The sequence below is a fragment of the Triturus cristatus genome, chromosome 11 (genome assembly GCF_964204655.1).
Source record: "Triturus cristatus chromosome 11, aTriCri1.1, whole genome shotgun sequence".
NCBI classification, from domain to species: domain Eukaryota; kingdom Metazoa; phylum Chordata; class Amphibia; order Caudata; family Salamandridae; genus Triturus; species Triturus cristatus.
In genome coordinates this window covers 850,347,300-850,364,280 of record NC_140594.1, presented here as the reverse complement: position 1 = coordinate 850,364,280, position 16,981 = coordinate 850,347,300, and the positions used below count along the sequence as shown (strand labels likewise).

Genomic DNA, 16,981 nt, shown 5'->3' with positions numbered 1-16,981 from the left:
TTAGGGGAAGGCAAGTAGCGAATTAGAGGGAGATTAAGGAGGAGCTACGGGTATGGGTCGGAACTGGGGGGGAGTTGGTTAGAGTGGAAAGTAAATCAAGGGGAGAGATGGAGGGGAGAAGAGAAGAGACGGGCCGAAAGGAAGTAGAAGAGGTGTCAGGGGGATTGGATAAAGGGTCAGTGGCGATGTTAAGGGCCCCAGTATTTGGTGAGATGGTGGGATTTAAGGTCTTTTTTAAAGCTGAGGTAAGAGGGGTTGCAGCATAGGTCTCTGGGGAGGGCATTCCAGATGATCGGGGCATTTCCGGAGAAGGAGCGAGTTTATGTGGTGTTCCTTTTTGACAGGGGGGGACGAGGAGAAGAGCATTTGAGCTTCTCATCTGACGGGAGCAGCCCACTTTTTCGAGTTTGTTGGAGAGGTATAACGGAGTTTGTTGGTGAAGGGCTTTGTGTGTTATGCAGGCAGTCTTGTATACGGATCTTCCTTCGACCGGTAGCCAATTTAGGGCATTGAGGGCTGGGGAGAGAGGGCCAAAACGTTTGCTGTCGGTGATTAACCTGGCAGCTGAGTTGAGCACAGATCTGAGGGGGGCAAGGTGTGTTTTGGGGGTTCTGGTGAGGATAGCGTACCATAGTCGATTTTCAAGAGGACTAGGGATTGTACGACCCATTTAAAGTTGCCGGAAGGAATGAAGGGTTTGAGTTTTTTGAGATGGCGGAGAGTGAAGAGAGTTCCTTTTGCCGAGTTTTTGATGTGGTTATTAAGAGTGAATTTGTTGTCGATATTGAAGCCAAGTGATTTCGCTGAGTTAGATAAAGAGAGCGAGCAGTTAGGTGCATTGAGGTCAGAGAGCCAGCCTTGGATGGGGAGCTTGTTGTTTTTGGGCGAGAAGAGAATGATTTCGGTTTTATTAGGGTTAAGTTTGAGGTGGTTGGAGAAGAACCAGGATTGGATCTTACTCAGTGCGTTGTTTGGATGAATAATATCGGCATGGGATTTGATCTTGTAGTACAGTTGGGTGTCGTCCGCATAGAGATGTTAGTTAATTCCTGCTTGTTTCAGAATGAGGGTAAGGGGTTCCATAAAGAGGTTTAAGAGGGAGGGAGAGAGAATGGAGCCCTGGGGGACGCCTAGGGAGACCGTAGTGGGGTTGGAGAGGCAGTCCTTGATTTTGTTATGGTTAGTTTGCATAGGGCCATGGTGTTATTATTCAGTTATTATTTTAATTTCCTGTTCCTTGGTATGAGTGTTTCATGTATTACTCCCCTAGAATGTGGAATCAACACCTATGATATGAAGGTGTAAAGTATGTTCTTAAACATCTATTTTTTTTTTTTTTTTTTAATATATTTTTATTGGTTTAAACAGGGAAATCAAGAGAAACATAGTTACACTGTGAAGAAAAAAAAATAAAAAATATATGGGAAAAAAAAAAGAGATAGTCATACAGACAATGGGAAAAAGCCAATTAATCACTGCAAGTAACATATTACAAAGCCAGCTATACACTTCAAAATAACGGTTAAACGATACAGAAAAAAAAATCTCTAAATCTCTTCAGTTTCCCAAATTGGGCCCCATATCCGAAGACCTCTTCTTTTGGCTCTATTTCCTTTACATTTATAAAGTGCCTTCTCTAGATTAAAAACATGATGAAGTCTTGAATACCATTCCTGAAAGGAGGGTGGTTCAGGATCCTTCCAATGAGTTGCAATGGTTAAACGAAAAATGGCCAAGGCCATAAAATAAAAATAAATTTGGGAAGAATCTAGACATAGACTATCATCAATCCCTAAAATGATCAGAGTTGAAGTTAGTCGTGCCGAACCACCAGTAACCTGATTAAGAAAATTCTCTATCTTTGCCTTCACATTAACAAGTTTATTACATCCACTAAACATATGTATTATATCTGCCGGACCGTGATCACATCTGGGGCAACAATCAGTTTCCCTTTTCCCCCAACTGAAGAGTTTAGCCGGGGTATAGTATAACCTAAACAAAGTTTTGAAATGTTGGGCTTTAAGGTTAGCTGCAAGAAATATTTTTTTTGACAAATAAAGAGACCTACAAATGTCCACGTCTGGGTCCCCTAGTAAGCCTGCCCAGGCACTTTCGGAACTGACGATATCATCTTGATTAGCATTCAGCAAAATTAAGTATAAATCCTTTATTCGAGGCTGCCTATGCCCAAGCCAATCAAGCATTGGTATATCGTCGAATCCAGTTAATTGAAACTTTGCGGTTTTAATAATCTCCCTAAATTGTAGATATTTAAAAAAAGTCTTAGTTTCCACCCCAAATTGACTTTGAAGCTCTTGAAAGGATTTTAGCTCGGATCTCACGAATAAGTCTCCGATTAGATTTATACCAGCCAGTTCCCAGGTTTTTCCTAAATTATCATAAAATAAAGGTGGAAAAATAGACGAGCGCCAGATAACATGATATTTATGTATCTTGGGGATCCCCAGAAATTTACTTATTTTGCTCCAAACACTCCAGGCAGTTCTGACTATTTTGAACCGCGTTCTCTTATAATAGCTGCCATCTAACTGCCTTAGTAAAACGCCTGGTGCATAGTCTCCTAATGCTAATTCATAGACAGATGGAGGGGAGTCCGTGTTATACTGTGCCGAAATTGTACCTGGTCCAGATTTTGGTCGAAATAAACTAACCATTTGCTGCAGCATTACAGCCCAAAAATAAAATTTCATATGGGGGATAGCTAATCCGCCACGGTCTTGTGGCAAAGTCATCAACTTTATAGATCTTCTAATCTTTTTGTACCCCCATACAAACTGAGAAAATATCCCGTCAATTTTTTGAAAAAACTCTTTAGGGGGCTCAATTGGAATGCATCTAAAAAAATAAAAAATTTTGGGAAACATAGTCATTTTAATGATATTAGCACGTCCTATAATGGAAATATACAATTTATCTATGCGCTTTAAGTCAGTGCTAATCTTAGTTAGCAACTGTGGGAGATTAATATCCCAGATAGTAGAAACGCCCGCACTTATATTAATCCCTAGATAGGTAGCCTCCGAGGATCTCCTATCATCGTTAAGCGGGGTATTATCAGAGCAAACAATCTTAGTTTTCGCTGTATTCAACCTGTATCCAGATTGACGACCAAATTCTAATGCAAGAGCCTCAATACGGACCAACGCAGTCAGGGGGTCAGGAGTGATTATAGCGATGTCATCCGCATACGCAAAGATTTTTGTACTAAATCCCCTAACCACTATAGGTTTAATAGCCTGATCGTTAAGCATGGATCTTATTAGAGGATCTATGTACAGAGCAAAAAGAATCGGGGAACATGGACATCCCTGTCTGGTGCCACGTGAGATCTTAATTCTCCCAGATTCCATCCCCATCATTTGTATTTTTAGGTCGAGGACTACCGGTCTGCCGAAGGCAGAACCGGAAGTCGAGATTTAATGTTTCCTAGAGTGGCTCCTTAGCCCGCCTCTCTTTTTGCCTCTCCTCCATTGGCTGGCTTCCTAAACGGAGGCCCGCCATTGGAGGAGAGAGCCGTCCCTCCAAATAGGCTCCGTCTTTTTCAGATTCGGGGGCGTGTTCCTTGCTGTTCTTTCCACTTTTTAGCCACGCCCTTTTAGAACAGCAGGAACACGCCCCCGAATCCGAAAAAGTTTCGGAGCTTCCATCCGCCATTGTTTTGCTGTCCTCTGGCCGTGAGGATCTTCGTGCTGTTGTGAGTATAGTTGGCGGCGCTGCCCTTCGATGAGCAGGGATCCGCACCGTGCCTTGGACGCCTTTCCCCCTTGTTAGACTCTCTCTGTAGGTGGGGCCCCTTACAGCTAGTAATCACTCCCGACATGAGACATAGCGTGTGCGAACACCATGTCACTCGGACAGCACCACTGACTGAGCGGTGCCTTGCAGCTTTGCGCAAAAAGGTCGCGAATCCGAATTAACTCATTGGTTCGATTGGAGACTCACCCTGTGAACAGCCTTGAAGCACACACAATGGTCTGCACCGATTGTTTCACCGAAGTGTCACGCTTGGAGCATTAGTTGTTTTAATAGCCCCGTTGGCTTTAACGGAGGCTCGCACCGGGGAATCGCCGTCATTATGACAAAAATATCTGGCCTCTAAATTCATCTAGGGATATAGACAAAAGTTTCGAGGCGTGCGTATCCTTGCTATGTGTTTTAGCTACCCAAGGCCAGGGGGGAGGGGTGGGGGCTGGCTTGAGGAGGGAGGGGGCTGGTGAACCTGTTGAACTGCTGAGTTTGAAACCAGAGAGCACGAAAGCCGAGTCCGGCTCTCAATCCGGAACAAAGGTTGTTTTCGGGTAGAAACCCCTCTTCGGGACCACACAGAGGTAAGGACACTCGCGCCCGGGGCTCTTAATAATTGCACATGTATTCGGACCTGTACAGCCACGCTGTTAGGATGTTTTGCGTTCTCAGTGCTTGGCGTGGTTTATTCCATTCAGTAGGAATGTGGTTCTCTCTCTCTCCTTTTAGTTGTTTTTAATTATCGTATGTGTTTTTAAACTACCATGGACGTTGTTTGCTCGGTACAAATGGCGGTGGGCTGTGTTAACCTGTTGGGTAGCAGAGACATCAAAGATTTGGTTGGTGTAGTTGATAAGGTTCGAGTCTCGGCGATGACTCCACATCCTGTGATTTTGGGCAAATTATTTAATCTCCCCGTGCCTACCAAAAATGAATGTATCTGTGTGTAATGAGATTGCTGCTCGTGTAAAGCGCTCCAATACCTCCGGATCGAGTTCGCGCTATATAAAACTGAAGAAAAAACTCCCTTGCATGCATTAACTAAAACTCTCAATGAGTGCGCGCAGTTTTGGGTCGCTTTCTTGCCCTTTCGGTGATACTAGAACATACATGCCAACATCTTAAAACTAGCAAGAGGCACATTTTGGAGAAAAAAAATCGAGTTCAGCATTGTTTCTCGGCGCTTTGGCGGTATGTCAGAACACCGAGGCTAATAATATAGACATGTATTGACCCCCACGAGATTGACGACTATTATATGGTTCGGATCACCATACTTGTGGAGTGAAGAGTCACTATTTTACCTCTCCGGTGAGGGAGTGGCCGCCTGGCCATTGGAAGGATGACGTGCGTCAGCCTCTGCTCCCCAGAGAGTCTCTGTACCCCCAGCCAGCCTCTGTAGATGCAGTACCCAGCCAGTCAGCACGTCCCTGCACCCTCAGCCAATCTCAGCGCTACCAGTCTCTGTACCCAGCCAGTCTCTGTACCCTGCCAATCTTTGTATTCGAACCAGTGACCGCATTCCCGGCCAATTCTCGTAGCCACAGCCCTGCGATTCTTCAGCACAAATATAATGAAGTCCATGTTCTCCACTTTAGAACACAATTAAAAAGTAAATGTAAGTACTGTAACACTTATTTGTATTCGTGAATGAGCTCAGAGCAAATGCACTTTCAACTACTTCTCTCTCTAAAAAGATCACTACCTCACTCTCTCACTCCCTCACTCTCTATATCACAACTTCACTCTCTCTCTAACTCACTACATCACTCACTCACTCTCTATCTCTCTACCTCACTCTTTCTATCTCACTAACTCACTTTCACTGTCTCTTTCACTACCTCTCTCTATCTCACTACATCACAACACCACTCTGCTTACATCTCACTACCTCACAACATCCCTCTCCCTCACTACATCACTTTTTCACTACCTCACTCTCTCTCACTACATAACTCTCTCTACCTCACTACTCCACTCTATCTCACTACCTCACTATCTCACAACTTCTCTCTCTCAAAACATCACTACCTCACTCTCTAGCTCACACCCTCACAACTTCACTCTCTCACTCACTACCTCAATCACTCTCTATCTCACTACCTCACTCTTTCTATCTCACTAATTCACTTTCACTCTCTCTTTCACTACCTCTCTCTCTATCTCACTACATCACAACATCACTCTATGCTTATAAATCACTACCTCACAACATCCCTCTCCCTCACTACCTCACTCTCTCTATCTCACTACCTCACTCTCTATCTACCTCACTCTCTATCTCACTACCTCACTCTCTATCTACCTCACTCTCTCTCACTACCTCACTCTCTATTTCAATACCTCACTCTCTCTCTCTATCTCACTACCTCACTCTCTCTCTGCTAATGCAATAGGTATCACATATGCAAAAAAAGCTAATGCCAATAGAAATGACAATGCCATTTATTTAGGGATACAAAAATGATAAAAAAATGAGCAATACCAATAGCTCTACCTATAATATTGCCGAGACCATTGCATTGTAAATGCTTGTTGTATATGGTTGTAAGTACATGGCCTTTATGGCGGTCTGAATACGAGGACCAAAGCCATTAGAATTTAGAATCTGCCAAAGAAAAGCCCACTCAACCTGATCGAAGGCTTTCTGTGCGTCTAGTAAAATCAGAGACATTTGACCCCCCAACTGTTCGGTAATATCAAATAAGGAGATCACCCGGCGCACATGATCCGTTGTTCCACGCGCGGGAATAAAGCCATGCTGCCATGGGCTAACCAAGGAAGCAATTATTTTTGATAGCCTGTTGGCTATAATTTTAGAGTATAATTTCTCGTCGGTGTTAATCAAAGAAATAGGTCTATATGAGGCTGGATTAACAGATGGTTTCCCTTTTTTCAAAAAAACAATTAAATTAGTGTCTTTCCAAGAATGGGGTGTAGTACCATGATATTGTACTGCTAAAAATAAATCCAGAAGTATGTGTGATAGCTCGGAGTACAAAACCTTATACAATTCTATAGGAATTGCATCGGGACCAGCAGCCTTACCAGATGCCATAGACTGTAAAGCCTCGTCAACCTCAGCTTGTGTAAAATCTTCTTCCAGTTCCTGTAAAATTTCAGGAGTAAGAGTGGGAGTAGGAGTAATTAAACCCTGACCTGTGGCAGATTGTCTAAATGATGTATAGTATAGTAGGATGTTGCCATATTTCAGGTCATCTAGATTAATATAATCTTTTAAAAATCTTAATAAAAAGAAATTAAACAAAAACGAAGTATCTCTCAGACAAAGGATAAAGGGTGCAAACCTCCGGGGCTTCAGTGCATACCATGCCATTGCATGTATTTGCATAAAAGAAATTGTGACTGATTATTTCAGTTAGGGATTCCTTCCTCTGTGAGATAAGCTGTAGGCTCCATTTTACCTCGATGTAGTCAGATGAGGGTACTGCTCTCAGCCAACCACAGCAGACCTTTCTTTTACAGGTCACAAGACACAGAGTTATTCGCTACACCAAAGAGAAAATATAGTAACTTGACAAATCCCAAACCTATTGGTTGAGAGCGCGACACAAGTCCTAAAAAAGAAGTGGAGGGACTAAATAGGTTAGGCAGTATTCAATTCACATCATGACATGTGACATCACAGCATGTGAAATCACGCAGCAAGACATCGCACGTGGCATCACAGGAAGTGGCATCACAACCCACGAAATCACAGCAACTGACATCACAAGAAGTGACATCAGATCTTAAGACCTCACACATATGTTTTCCAAGTCTATCATGAGTACTTTGGAGCACATTACAATTTTAACAAAGGAGATTTTGCGTCAGAGTCGTGGCAAAAAAGTGACAACCCCGACACAAAATCAGGGACTCAACTTATACATTCATACCTGCCACCTTGAAGAACAGTGTCACAGTCTGAGGAGGGGTCGGGGCCTTGAAAGGGGTGGAGCCTCACACCGAAAAGTACAGACGAGGCACTTTTGAACCCCATCCCACCCCCTCCTTCCAAAAAAGAAAAGCTTGCTGAGGCTGGTGCAGATGTCCTGGGGTGTTTTCACACCCCTTTAAATGACATCGGCAGTTCAAAGCCTCTCGAATACGAGCTGCAAAAACACTGTTTACAGTGGTTTTCTGCTCGTTTTACCTGCTACAGTGTGATATTGGCTCTTCACCGGGTGACCGTGTGATGGGAGCCGATATGCTGTGTCACACTGTGGCGCCGTGTGAGTTTACAGGTATGTACATTTTTTTTTTTAACTTTGCCACTAAGAAATTGCCAAGGAGAATAAACATGGCAGTACATCTGTTCTGCCTAATTGGTTGCAAAGTCTTCATTTTAAAATAGCTTATGGGGTTAAGGCACCCGCTGAATAGATCTTTGTGTGCCTAGTAAATCTTTGGGAATAATAATAATGGTAAGATAACTCTGGAGGTTAATGACCTTGCTGGAGAGATGTTATGTTTAGTCCCAGTTTGGAATCAAAGTAGCACAAAGCATTAATATGCCTCCAGCAAAGCACATCATGTGACACACAGATGACAGGTTTTTATTTTATGTAAATGGGTAAGTGGGTTACTGCTTTCAACACAGAGATCTTTTTGTTACTTGCAGTTCATAAATTGTATTCCTTCTAATATAGCACAGTAAGTTATGAAGGGTGTGTGACTCCACCTTGTAACCCTCACTGTCTTTTGTAACACATCCTATACATTGATGTACACACATATGACTTATTATCTATGTGTACATGTGATGTAAAGCGCTATGACACCCTGGATTGTGATGAGTAGTACTATAAAAGAAATAAAACAAAATAGTGTATTTAAATTATTTGTGTAAATACTGGGACAGACCAACACATCTGACATTCTTACAGTGCATGCATATGTCTTATATAGAGAGGCTGAACAAAGTCAAAAGCATGCCTCTCTTAAGTACCTGTAAAGTAATAACAAGATGTGAGCCTTTGTTACATCTGCATTGCATTTGCAGCTAGGTGTGCGGTTCCAGATAGCTGCCAGCCAGGATACTTGAACAAAAGGAGGCCTGATCGCCCCTTATCTTATGCCTTTGTTTTGGGCCTGGCTGTAAATTAAAATAGTCAGTCCATTTGTTTGGACTATCTTTCCACTCATTATACTAGTATACTAGGTAGAAAACAGAAAGTTTTCTTAAAATGACCCTCACCCACCAGGGTTTCCCTTGGTGGCTTGCTTCATCATAGCGCTCTTCCGGTCCCGCTGCGAAACGAGACGTGCTGCAACCAATCAGTACATGGGAGCACTTTGATCACATGATATGAAGAATAGGGAGTTAAGAGTGGGAGGGTCTTATCTAATGAGAAAAAAGGTTAAAAATACCTGGCTAAGTAGGTAAAATTATTTATTCTTACGTCTAGCTGGTATGGTTAAAAATGGAGGGTATTGAAAAACATGCGCTTATGAGCATGTATTTCAGAGGTCTACATGTTTCAAGCCCTACCCCAAGGCTTTTCGTCAGGACCACCCAATGATCCCTTGTGCCACTCCTATCGGAAAATGACTCTTGTGCGAGTATTCTTGAATGAGTAAAAATATATATACAATACCCAATTGGTAATGTTTCTTATGGATCTGAAAAGATACGAGAGAAAAGATTAATCTATCATGTTAATGACTATTAAAGGTTTTGGAACACATCACCATGTAGAACACGTGCTATATTTTTCTCTTTCGCTATTCGGCGGTGAAAAATATCGTTTAGGTGCTACCCAAAGTAAGGTGTGATTAGTAAAAGCATAGCAAAGCAGAGAAACAGCACTCACATACACGTAACGTAGCCAACTTGATGCCAGCAACAGTGTTCATTTGCGAAGTCTAGATTGTGACTGTAGGCTGATATAAATTCATAGAACATACATGTTACGCCAGATTATGGCCTCATGAGCTCAGACGTGGAAGAGACACTTTTAGTCAGACTTCGCATGAGAAAGAAGAAATCACAGGGTCCCGCGTTATGGGAAAAGAAGTACAAGGTAATACACAGACAGGGAAACATATCGGCTTTGCCGTACTTACTTCTTCAAAGCTACTCCCTGAGGAGTTAGCCGTCCCACGGCTCCGACAGTGTCGAAATTCGTACGAAACTGTCTATTTGACAGAAAGCCTGGCAAGGTTGTTGGCGTCCTTGTGCCGGCTGAGTCTAGAGAACTGACTTACTAAGATGGCTGCCTTGAGATGGAACTACTTCCTGGTTGTCTTGCTCCCAGGTGTGGGGAGTCTACTGTTTTATTCGGGCTGTTTCCGATCCAAAGGACTACACAGATTTTGTTGAATTAAGAGAAATGCATTAAAAGGAGTGATAATTAAAAAAAGAAAAATAATTACCAAAAATGTATTAGAAAAACGGGGAATCGAACCAGGGTGAATCCGCTCTTTCTAATGGGAACATCAATCAATGATCCCTGTCAAGAACTTGCTACAAAGAATTTATCATTGAAACAAGGTGTTATTAAACACCTGTATCTATGTATGGTCAAGCTAAATTCTAAATCGATCCTCAGAGGATCCTATAAACTGGTACTAAGTATGTGTCTGGTGGCATTGGTGGTGGGTACCATGCAATGGTAAGTCCATCTTTATTGTGACACTGGTCAACTCAGGAAATATGACTCCAGGGTATGTTTTCATTCAATCCCTCCATATGAGTTTTCAATCTAAACACCCAATGTTGTTTCTTCTCGAACAGTTGGGATTCACTGCGGATCTGTTCAAGAATGGTCCAATGTAAGTCTTGCACTGTGTGTCTTCTCTCTATGTAGTAGACTGACATTTTTGTGGTTGCACGTTCACATCTCAGAGTACTGCGGTGTACGCAGATCCGGGTCCTAACAATGCGAGTCATCATCCTTATGTAATGGAGATTGCACGGGCAAGTGATCATGTACATGACATATTTTGAGTTGCAGTTAGTAAATTGTCTCTGTTCCCAGGTTGTGTTTTTGTTGAATGTTAGCTGTTTTGTTATTTTGGCTAGTTTGCAGACACTACAATTGCCACATGAGTGGTGGCCTGTAAGGGGGTGGAAACACTGGTTTGTTCGTGAGCCGTCCCTTGCGCATGGTCTGGTGTGGACCACCATATCCCTGAGACTTCGTCCATGTAGGTTTGGAAAAGTTAAGAGAACCACTGTTAAGAATGCACCAATGCTTGTTAATTATTGTGCTGACTTGGTTGGATGCTACGTTATATGTCATAATGCAGATCTGTCTTTCTTCCCTTGGTTTAGAAGGATTTGACTCAAGGAGACCCTCTCTGTCATTGTTTTTAGCCCTTTTCATTGCTCGGGAAATGATTTTCGATGGGTAGTGTCTCTTCTGTAGTTTAGATACCAAACCTTCCACCTGGTTCAGTTGCATCTCAATCTCAGGATTTGTCCGAAAGGTAGATTTTCTCTCAGGTATCTGGGGTGAAAGCTGTCAAATAAGAGTAAGCAATTTTTTGCCGTAGGTTTTATATGGGTAGTAGTTTTGAGTAGGCCCTTGTCTGGGATGATGTTCGGATCTAGGAATACTAGTTCCGTTTTCATGATGGTATGGGTGAACTTCAAGAAGAAGTCATTCTGTCTGTTCAACTAAGTTATGAACTGGCGAGCATTGTCTTTGTTACCTTGCCAAACAATGAGAATGTCGTCAATGTACTGCTTCCACATATGAATGTGTGCCAGGTACAGGTTGATGAGAGAAGAGATTTTATGTTTTTCAAGATGATGGACATAGAGACTTGCTATGCTTGGGTCAAAGGTGCTCCCCATGCTGTTAAAGTGCCCCTACTATAGGGAGCCAGTCGGGTATTGCACCGCCGACCCGACAACGAGCTTCCTGATGATGAAGCATGACACCCTACCAGGTGTGTGAGGGCATTCTAATCCAACATCCCGACTTTGAACTATTCTGGTCAGGTTGGTTTATATTCCCTTTTATCTGCTTCTCTCTTCTAAGGAACAGCATTAACCGTTTTTCTAGACCCCCATGCTGGTCCCATGTTTCTGTAGATATAGGGAGTCTTTATATTGAAAAACAAATTCAGTTAGTGCCCATTTACAGCACTCCATTACCACGTTTCTTGGGTCTTGGTAATCACAGTCTATCTCAAATAACACATCTTCAATGATGTTCAATGTGTCCGTTTGTGGTAAGCTGGTGTACAGACTTCCTATGTCCAGTCCCATCTGAAGTTCTGTTTCTGGGCTGAAAGGTCTTTCATGTAAGAGTCTTAGTACATCCTTCGTATCCTTGAGGTATGTATCTGTTTTTTGGATGATAGGACTCAAAAAAGCGTCTGTAAATTTGGACAGGGCTTCCAGTATGGAAATGATTAATGATACTATCGGTCGACCCGTGGATGAGTCAGGTTCTTATGTATTTTAGGGATTGTGTAGAGATATGGAGTCACCGGGTATTTATTGATTAGGAATTCCCCCTCCTTCCGGGAAATCCAATTGTGTGTGAGTGCCTCTTCTTTCATGCATGTTATGTTTACTCGCAAGAATTCAGTAGGGTCTCAGGTAAGTGGCTCTTAATTCCTAGTGTCATTGAGTAGACGTAGGCATTCTGTCCGGTATGCTTCGGTGTTCTGTATAACTACCACTCCTCTTATGTCTGCGGGTTTTATAACTAGACTCTTATGGTCAGCTAGGTTTTTTATTGCCAGTTTCTGTTCTTTGATTGTATTGTGATATACTTTGATTTTGCCAAGGTAAATATCAGCTATGTCTTTGCGTACCGCTTTCTCGAAGGCCAGGAGTTCCACTGCAATCGATGTACTAGGGGAGATGAAATTGGGTTTTACCCTCAGACTGGTGTCATCTTGGGTATCTATTTCCACCTGTTTGTTAGCGAAGAAAGCCTTTAGTTTGAGTTTTCTGATGAAGTTGTTGATCTCACAACTCAGTTTGAATTTCCCCAAATTCTCATTAGTGACAAAACCTAGCCCTTTTTTCAAAATTTCCATTTGAGGGACCGTAAATAGATGTTAAGTGAGGTTGACCACTAGACTGGTCGCAGGCTCGTTCCCGGCTGGTTGTTGTGTGTTTGTCATGCTCCTGTTGGATACCCTGGTCTGATCTGGATTGGAGGCCCAATGCACTCGGGTTCTTTTCAGCGTTCTTCCCCTTTGAGGACCTTGGCACGTTCCTAAAAAATGAACAAATTGGTTGTGCAGGTATTCAGTTGGAGGGCTGTGTACCAGAATTGAAAGATATTGGTGGTCTCTGGGCTGCGGGTGGTCCATACTAGTATGGTACTGGGTATATTGGGGGACCTTGGTGTGGACCCCAACCTCTGGGGGGGTCTGTATCCAAAACCCCTCCTAAAATTCCTTTTGCTACAATAGTTGTTACTGCTACCCAAGCTGTAACCAGAGCTACTGGATTCTGTGTCGGATGAGTCACCACCAGTGTTGTACCCTGGGTTTCTACCTGACAGGACGTAATCTTCCCAAATATATGGGTACACCTGATCCTGACTGCATCTGCTGGTGTCTTTTTTCAGTTTTAGAAAATTACTTTATTTTAGTGATGTCTCAATATTGTTTAGGGTCTGGTTTAGTTCCTCTAGTCTCTTCTTGAGAGAACTGACCGACTGGTAAGATTTCAAATGCACTTCGATGGTTTGAATTTCGGTTTCAAGTTCCTGGGAGATGTGTGTGGCTGTTTTTTTTAACTAAAATGAGCCAGACCCTAGTATAGTGCAAGGAAATTAATGACCAGCCTTTTTTGAAAATGTTGTCATGTTGAAAAATGAAGTGTTCATTCTTGACAATGAGACCTTGTGGAGCAGCGGGTGCCCTTAAATAATCTGTCATCATTACGCCATGCAATGCTGTTTTTATCTTAGTGTGTTCAGTTCCTCCCAGTTTTTGTTATCTGGACTGGGTTCAGAGTCAGCCAAACAGCTTTTCGTCAGGACCACCTAATGATCCCTTGTGCCACTGGGGTAGGGCTTGAAACATGTAGACCTCTGAAATACAAGCTTATAACCGCATATTTTTCAATTTCCCCCATTTTTAACCATACCAGCCAGAGGTAAGAATAAATCATTTCCCCTACTTAGCCAGGTATTTCTAACCTTTTTCTCACTAGATAAGACCCTCCCACTCATACCTCCCAATTCTTCATATTATATGATCAAAGTGCACCCACGTACTCGACGGTTGCAGCACGCCCGTTCCGCAGCGGGATGGGAAGAACCCTATGATGAAGCATGCCACCAAGGGAAACCCTGGTGAGTGAGGGTTATTTTAAGAAAACTTTCTGTTTTCTACCTAGTATTATGAGTAAAAAGATAGTCGAAACAAACGGATAGACTCTCTTTGGTTGTTACAGTACGCATAGGAGGCAGAGTCCTCTGTTTTTCTGACCTCTACCTCCCCTTTCTTTTGAAGGGAATTACGATAGCAAAGCCCCTTTGCTGCTGGAGTTCAGCATATTTCTGTGGGGCCCAACATCTTGGCAGGCAAAACAGCGCCCACCCTGTGAAAAGACGCCGTCTCGTGCCCTCGACTTGTGCCCTGGATAAGAGCCCATAATGATAGGTGGCACCTGGGTGATCGTTCGAGAGGGTCTCAATTTCAATGTTTTTATTCTGTTCATCGTTGCTGTTTTTATACCAAAGCGTATGGGGGTGGTATTATAGTCCTGCATTAACTTGCAGGAGGGCACCTCTAAACACTAAAAGTTCCGGTATCAGGTTCACACAATGTGCCCTCTGTTTTGTGCAGGTGATGACTTCAGCGGCTCCGGAAGCGGTGGTGGCTGCCTCGACGATGTGTGTGGCAGAAAACTCGAGAAGAGCACAGTTAAGAAGCAGTCAGACACCCGCACTGTGGCAAAGAAAGCTGGACAAGGTGTCCCTGGAGCGAGCTGCGCCTTCCAACCCTCCTTTTATCTCCTCTTCCTCTTCCTCCTGCTCACTGTGACTTCTTTTACAACTTAATACCATGGTGCGTCGTTGGTTTCTAACTCTCACCACGCGGACTGTGGGTGAATCCTTCACTCTGACCTCGACGCTACACATTTCACCAGTCACCGCCATAGCTGGCAGTGCCAGAGTTGACTGCTTCTGTCTTTTGCGTGTTGGGTTCTTCAATGCACACCCTTGTTTTTTGGTTTAACAGTATTTTTGTCATGAACAAACTTTTAACTGAAGCAGGGTCGGTACGATTTCCTGGAATATTTCAACTTATTGGCAGTCAAATATGCAGACACCTAATACTGTTAAACAGTATCGTTTTTAGAATACAGATGTTAAAAGCACGCCTATCCTGAGCTGAAATAGGTTCAAATTAAAAAAATTATATATTTTGTTTTACTGTAAAATTCTGATGACCTCATTGCCTTCGTGAATATCATACTGGTGCGCTATGTGTCTAAAGACGACCACTTACCATAAAGCTAAAACTTTTCATTGTTTCACTCCATTGGGTGGGGATAGCCTAGACATTTCTAACCCATTGTACAGCATTCACAGTCAAATTTGTCACTGGAATTGTCAGGGGACAAAATGGCGCACTGCGCCTCAAAAAACGATTCGCTGTGATGTTTCTTGATTTTTGCATGATATTCGTAAAGCAGTCATGTGACCTTAATATTGACCAGTCGACTAAAAATAGCAGATTATTTCAAAGTCCGACAGAATGTGCATGAAGAGAGTTCATGTTTGGGAGATGTGTTTACTTGAAGAGGAGTTGTTTTTTTATTTTATTCTCAAAAGTAAAGGATTGCTTTTTTTCCAACATGTTTCATACTAGAAAGAATAATTGAAGACAATTGTTTAAGTGTTGTACACTTCATGTTTGTACCCATTTTTCAAAGACATCTAAGGATAAGGTATTTCATAGTTAACCATATAGCCAGTTGGGCAATAGCACGGTGCCCTCTACGGTAAGTGCCATCTGCCTCCTGAAACTGGTGTTCGTCTTGAAGTGCCAGCCTACAAAATTGCCATATTCATCAATGATGTATCCAAGCCTATTTCAGTCACTCTGTTATGAGTGAAAAATATTGCGAAAGCTTGCCATCAACTAAATACCTGCTGAAGGGTTACCGATATCCTATGCATTGTGACCTCACTTAATTTGCAATCCTGCAGTCTGTCGCGGTTAACGGTGAGTTTCATAGTCGAAATTACCAGAACTTTGCTGCGATGGTCACCACGAGAATGCATCACCCAAGGAAGCAGTCCGGTTTATGGGAACGGCCAAGTTGGGAACTTGACATTACTCGTCAGTCCATCAAAACTCTTCCTCAAGTGTCCTGACTGAAATAGCAGTTCTGCGTGTGACCCAACAACTGACGGAATACGACTCTAAGCACACTCGTGAGCACAAAGATCCACAAATGGATAAGCACTGGAACTATCGACTATGGACCATGCCATTGAACTTTAGTGCAGAACGCGCTCTCACCTGCAGTTACAGAATGATGCAGATGGGCTTCTAGCATTACCAAGCAACCTATAGCGCTATTGAACTATACCAGAAGACATCACACTTCAATGACTGCGCTCACTGAGCAAAACTCTTACCGCTAACCTTTGTATGGAAAGATCATAAACACACACACAAAATGTGCAATCAGACACTGTACAGAAGTGACAAAGAATGAGACCAGAGGAAATCTTTTTGCTTGCTCATTCTGCAAATGTTATGATTTAAAAGACTGTGTATATTAATGTGGATAGAACACACATATTTTTTTTTAAAACTGTGGCTGAGGGGATACCTACATGTTTTTGTGCAATGCTGGGGGGAGGGCATGGAATTATGTCTTTGCGTGTGCATTCTGACCCGTCATATGACTGAGGCTTAAATATGCATCTTTTAGTGATATCATTGTTCACTGCGGTCAAGGGAATGCCCTTCCCACTACACAGCCGCCGCCCGTGCAGGTAAGAGCAGTGGGGTTGGGTGGGGGGGGGGGCGGGGGGCAACAGACGACCACAAGGGAAAATCAATTATTTATTTAATTTTCCCTCGAAATTCCCCCACCCCCACCCGGCCCCTCCGTTCTTACTTGCACGGGCTGCGGCTGCCACTACGGCCAACACTGAAGCATCGGCAGATCATTGAGATGGGCACACATGCTACAAATTCCAAGACTTCTGAGCTGAAAGAGTGATCAGTTTGACTACCTGTATACGCTTCTCGGTTATTGTATAATGAC

At 42.9% G+C, this 16,981-nt stretch overlaps 1 protein-coding gene across 1 annotated transcript in view; it reads left to right on the top strand.

Moving 5' to 3' along the window:
* Window positions 1-15,150, top strand: part of GPC1 (glypican 1) — a 349,563-nt gene extending 334,413 nt beyond the window's left edge. The window contains exon 9 of the mRNA XM_085634652.1: window positions 14,539-15,150. Within this exon, the coding sequence (XP_085490778.1) occupies window positions 14,539-14,753 (215 nt within the window). The 3' untranslated portion in view covers window positions 14,754-15,150. The remainder of the gene's footprint in view (window positions 1-14,538) is intronic.
* Window positions 15,151-16,981: the final 1,831 nt, after the last annotated feature.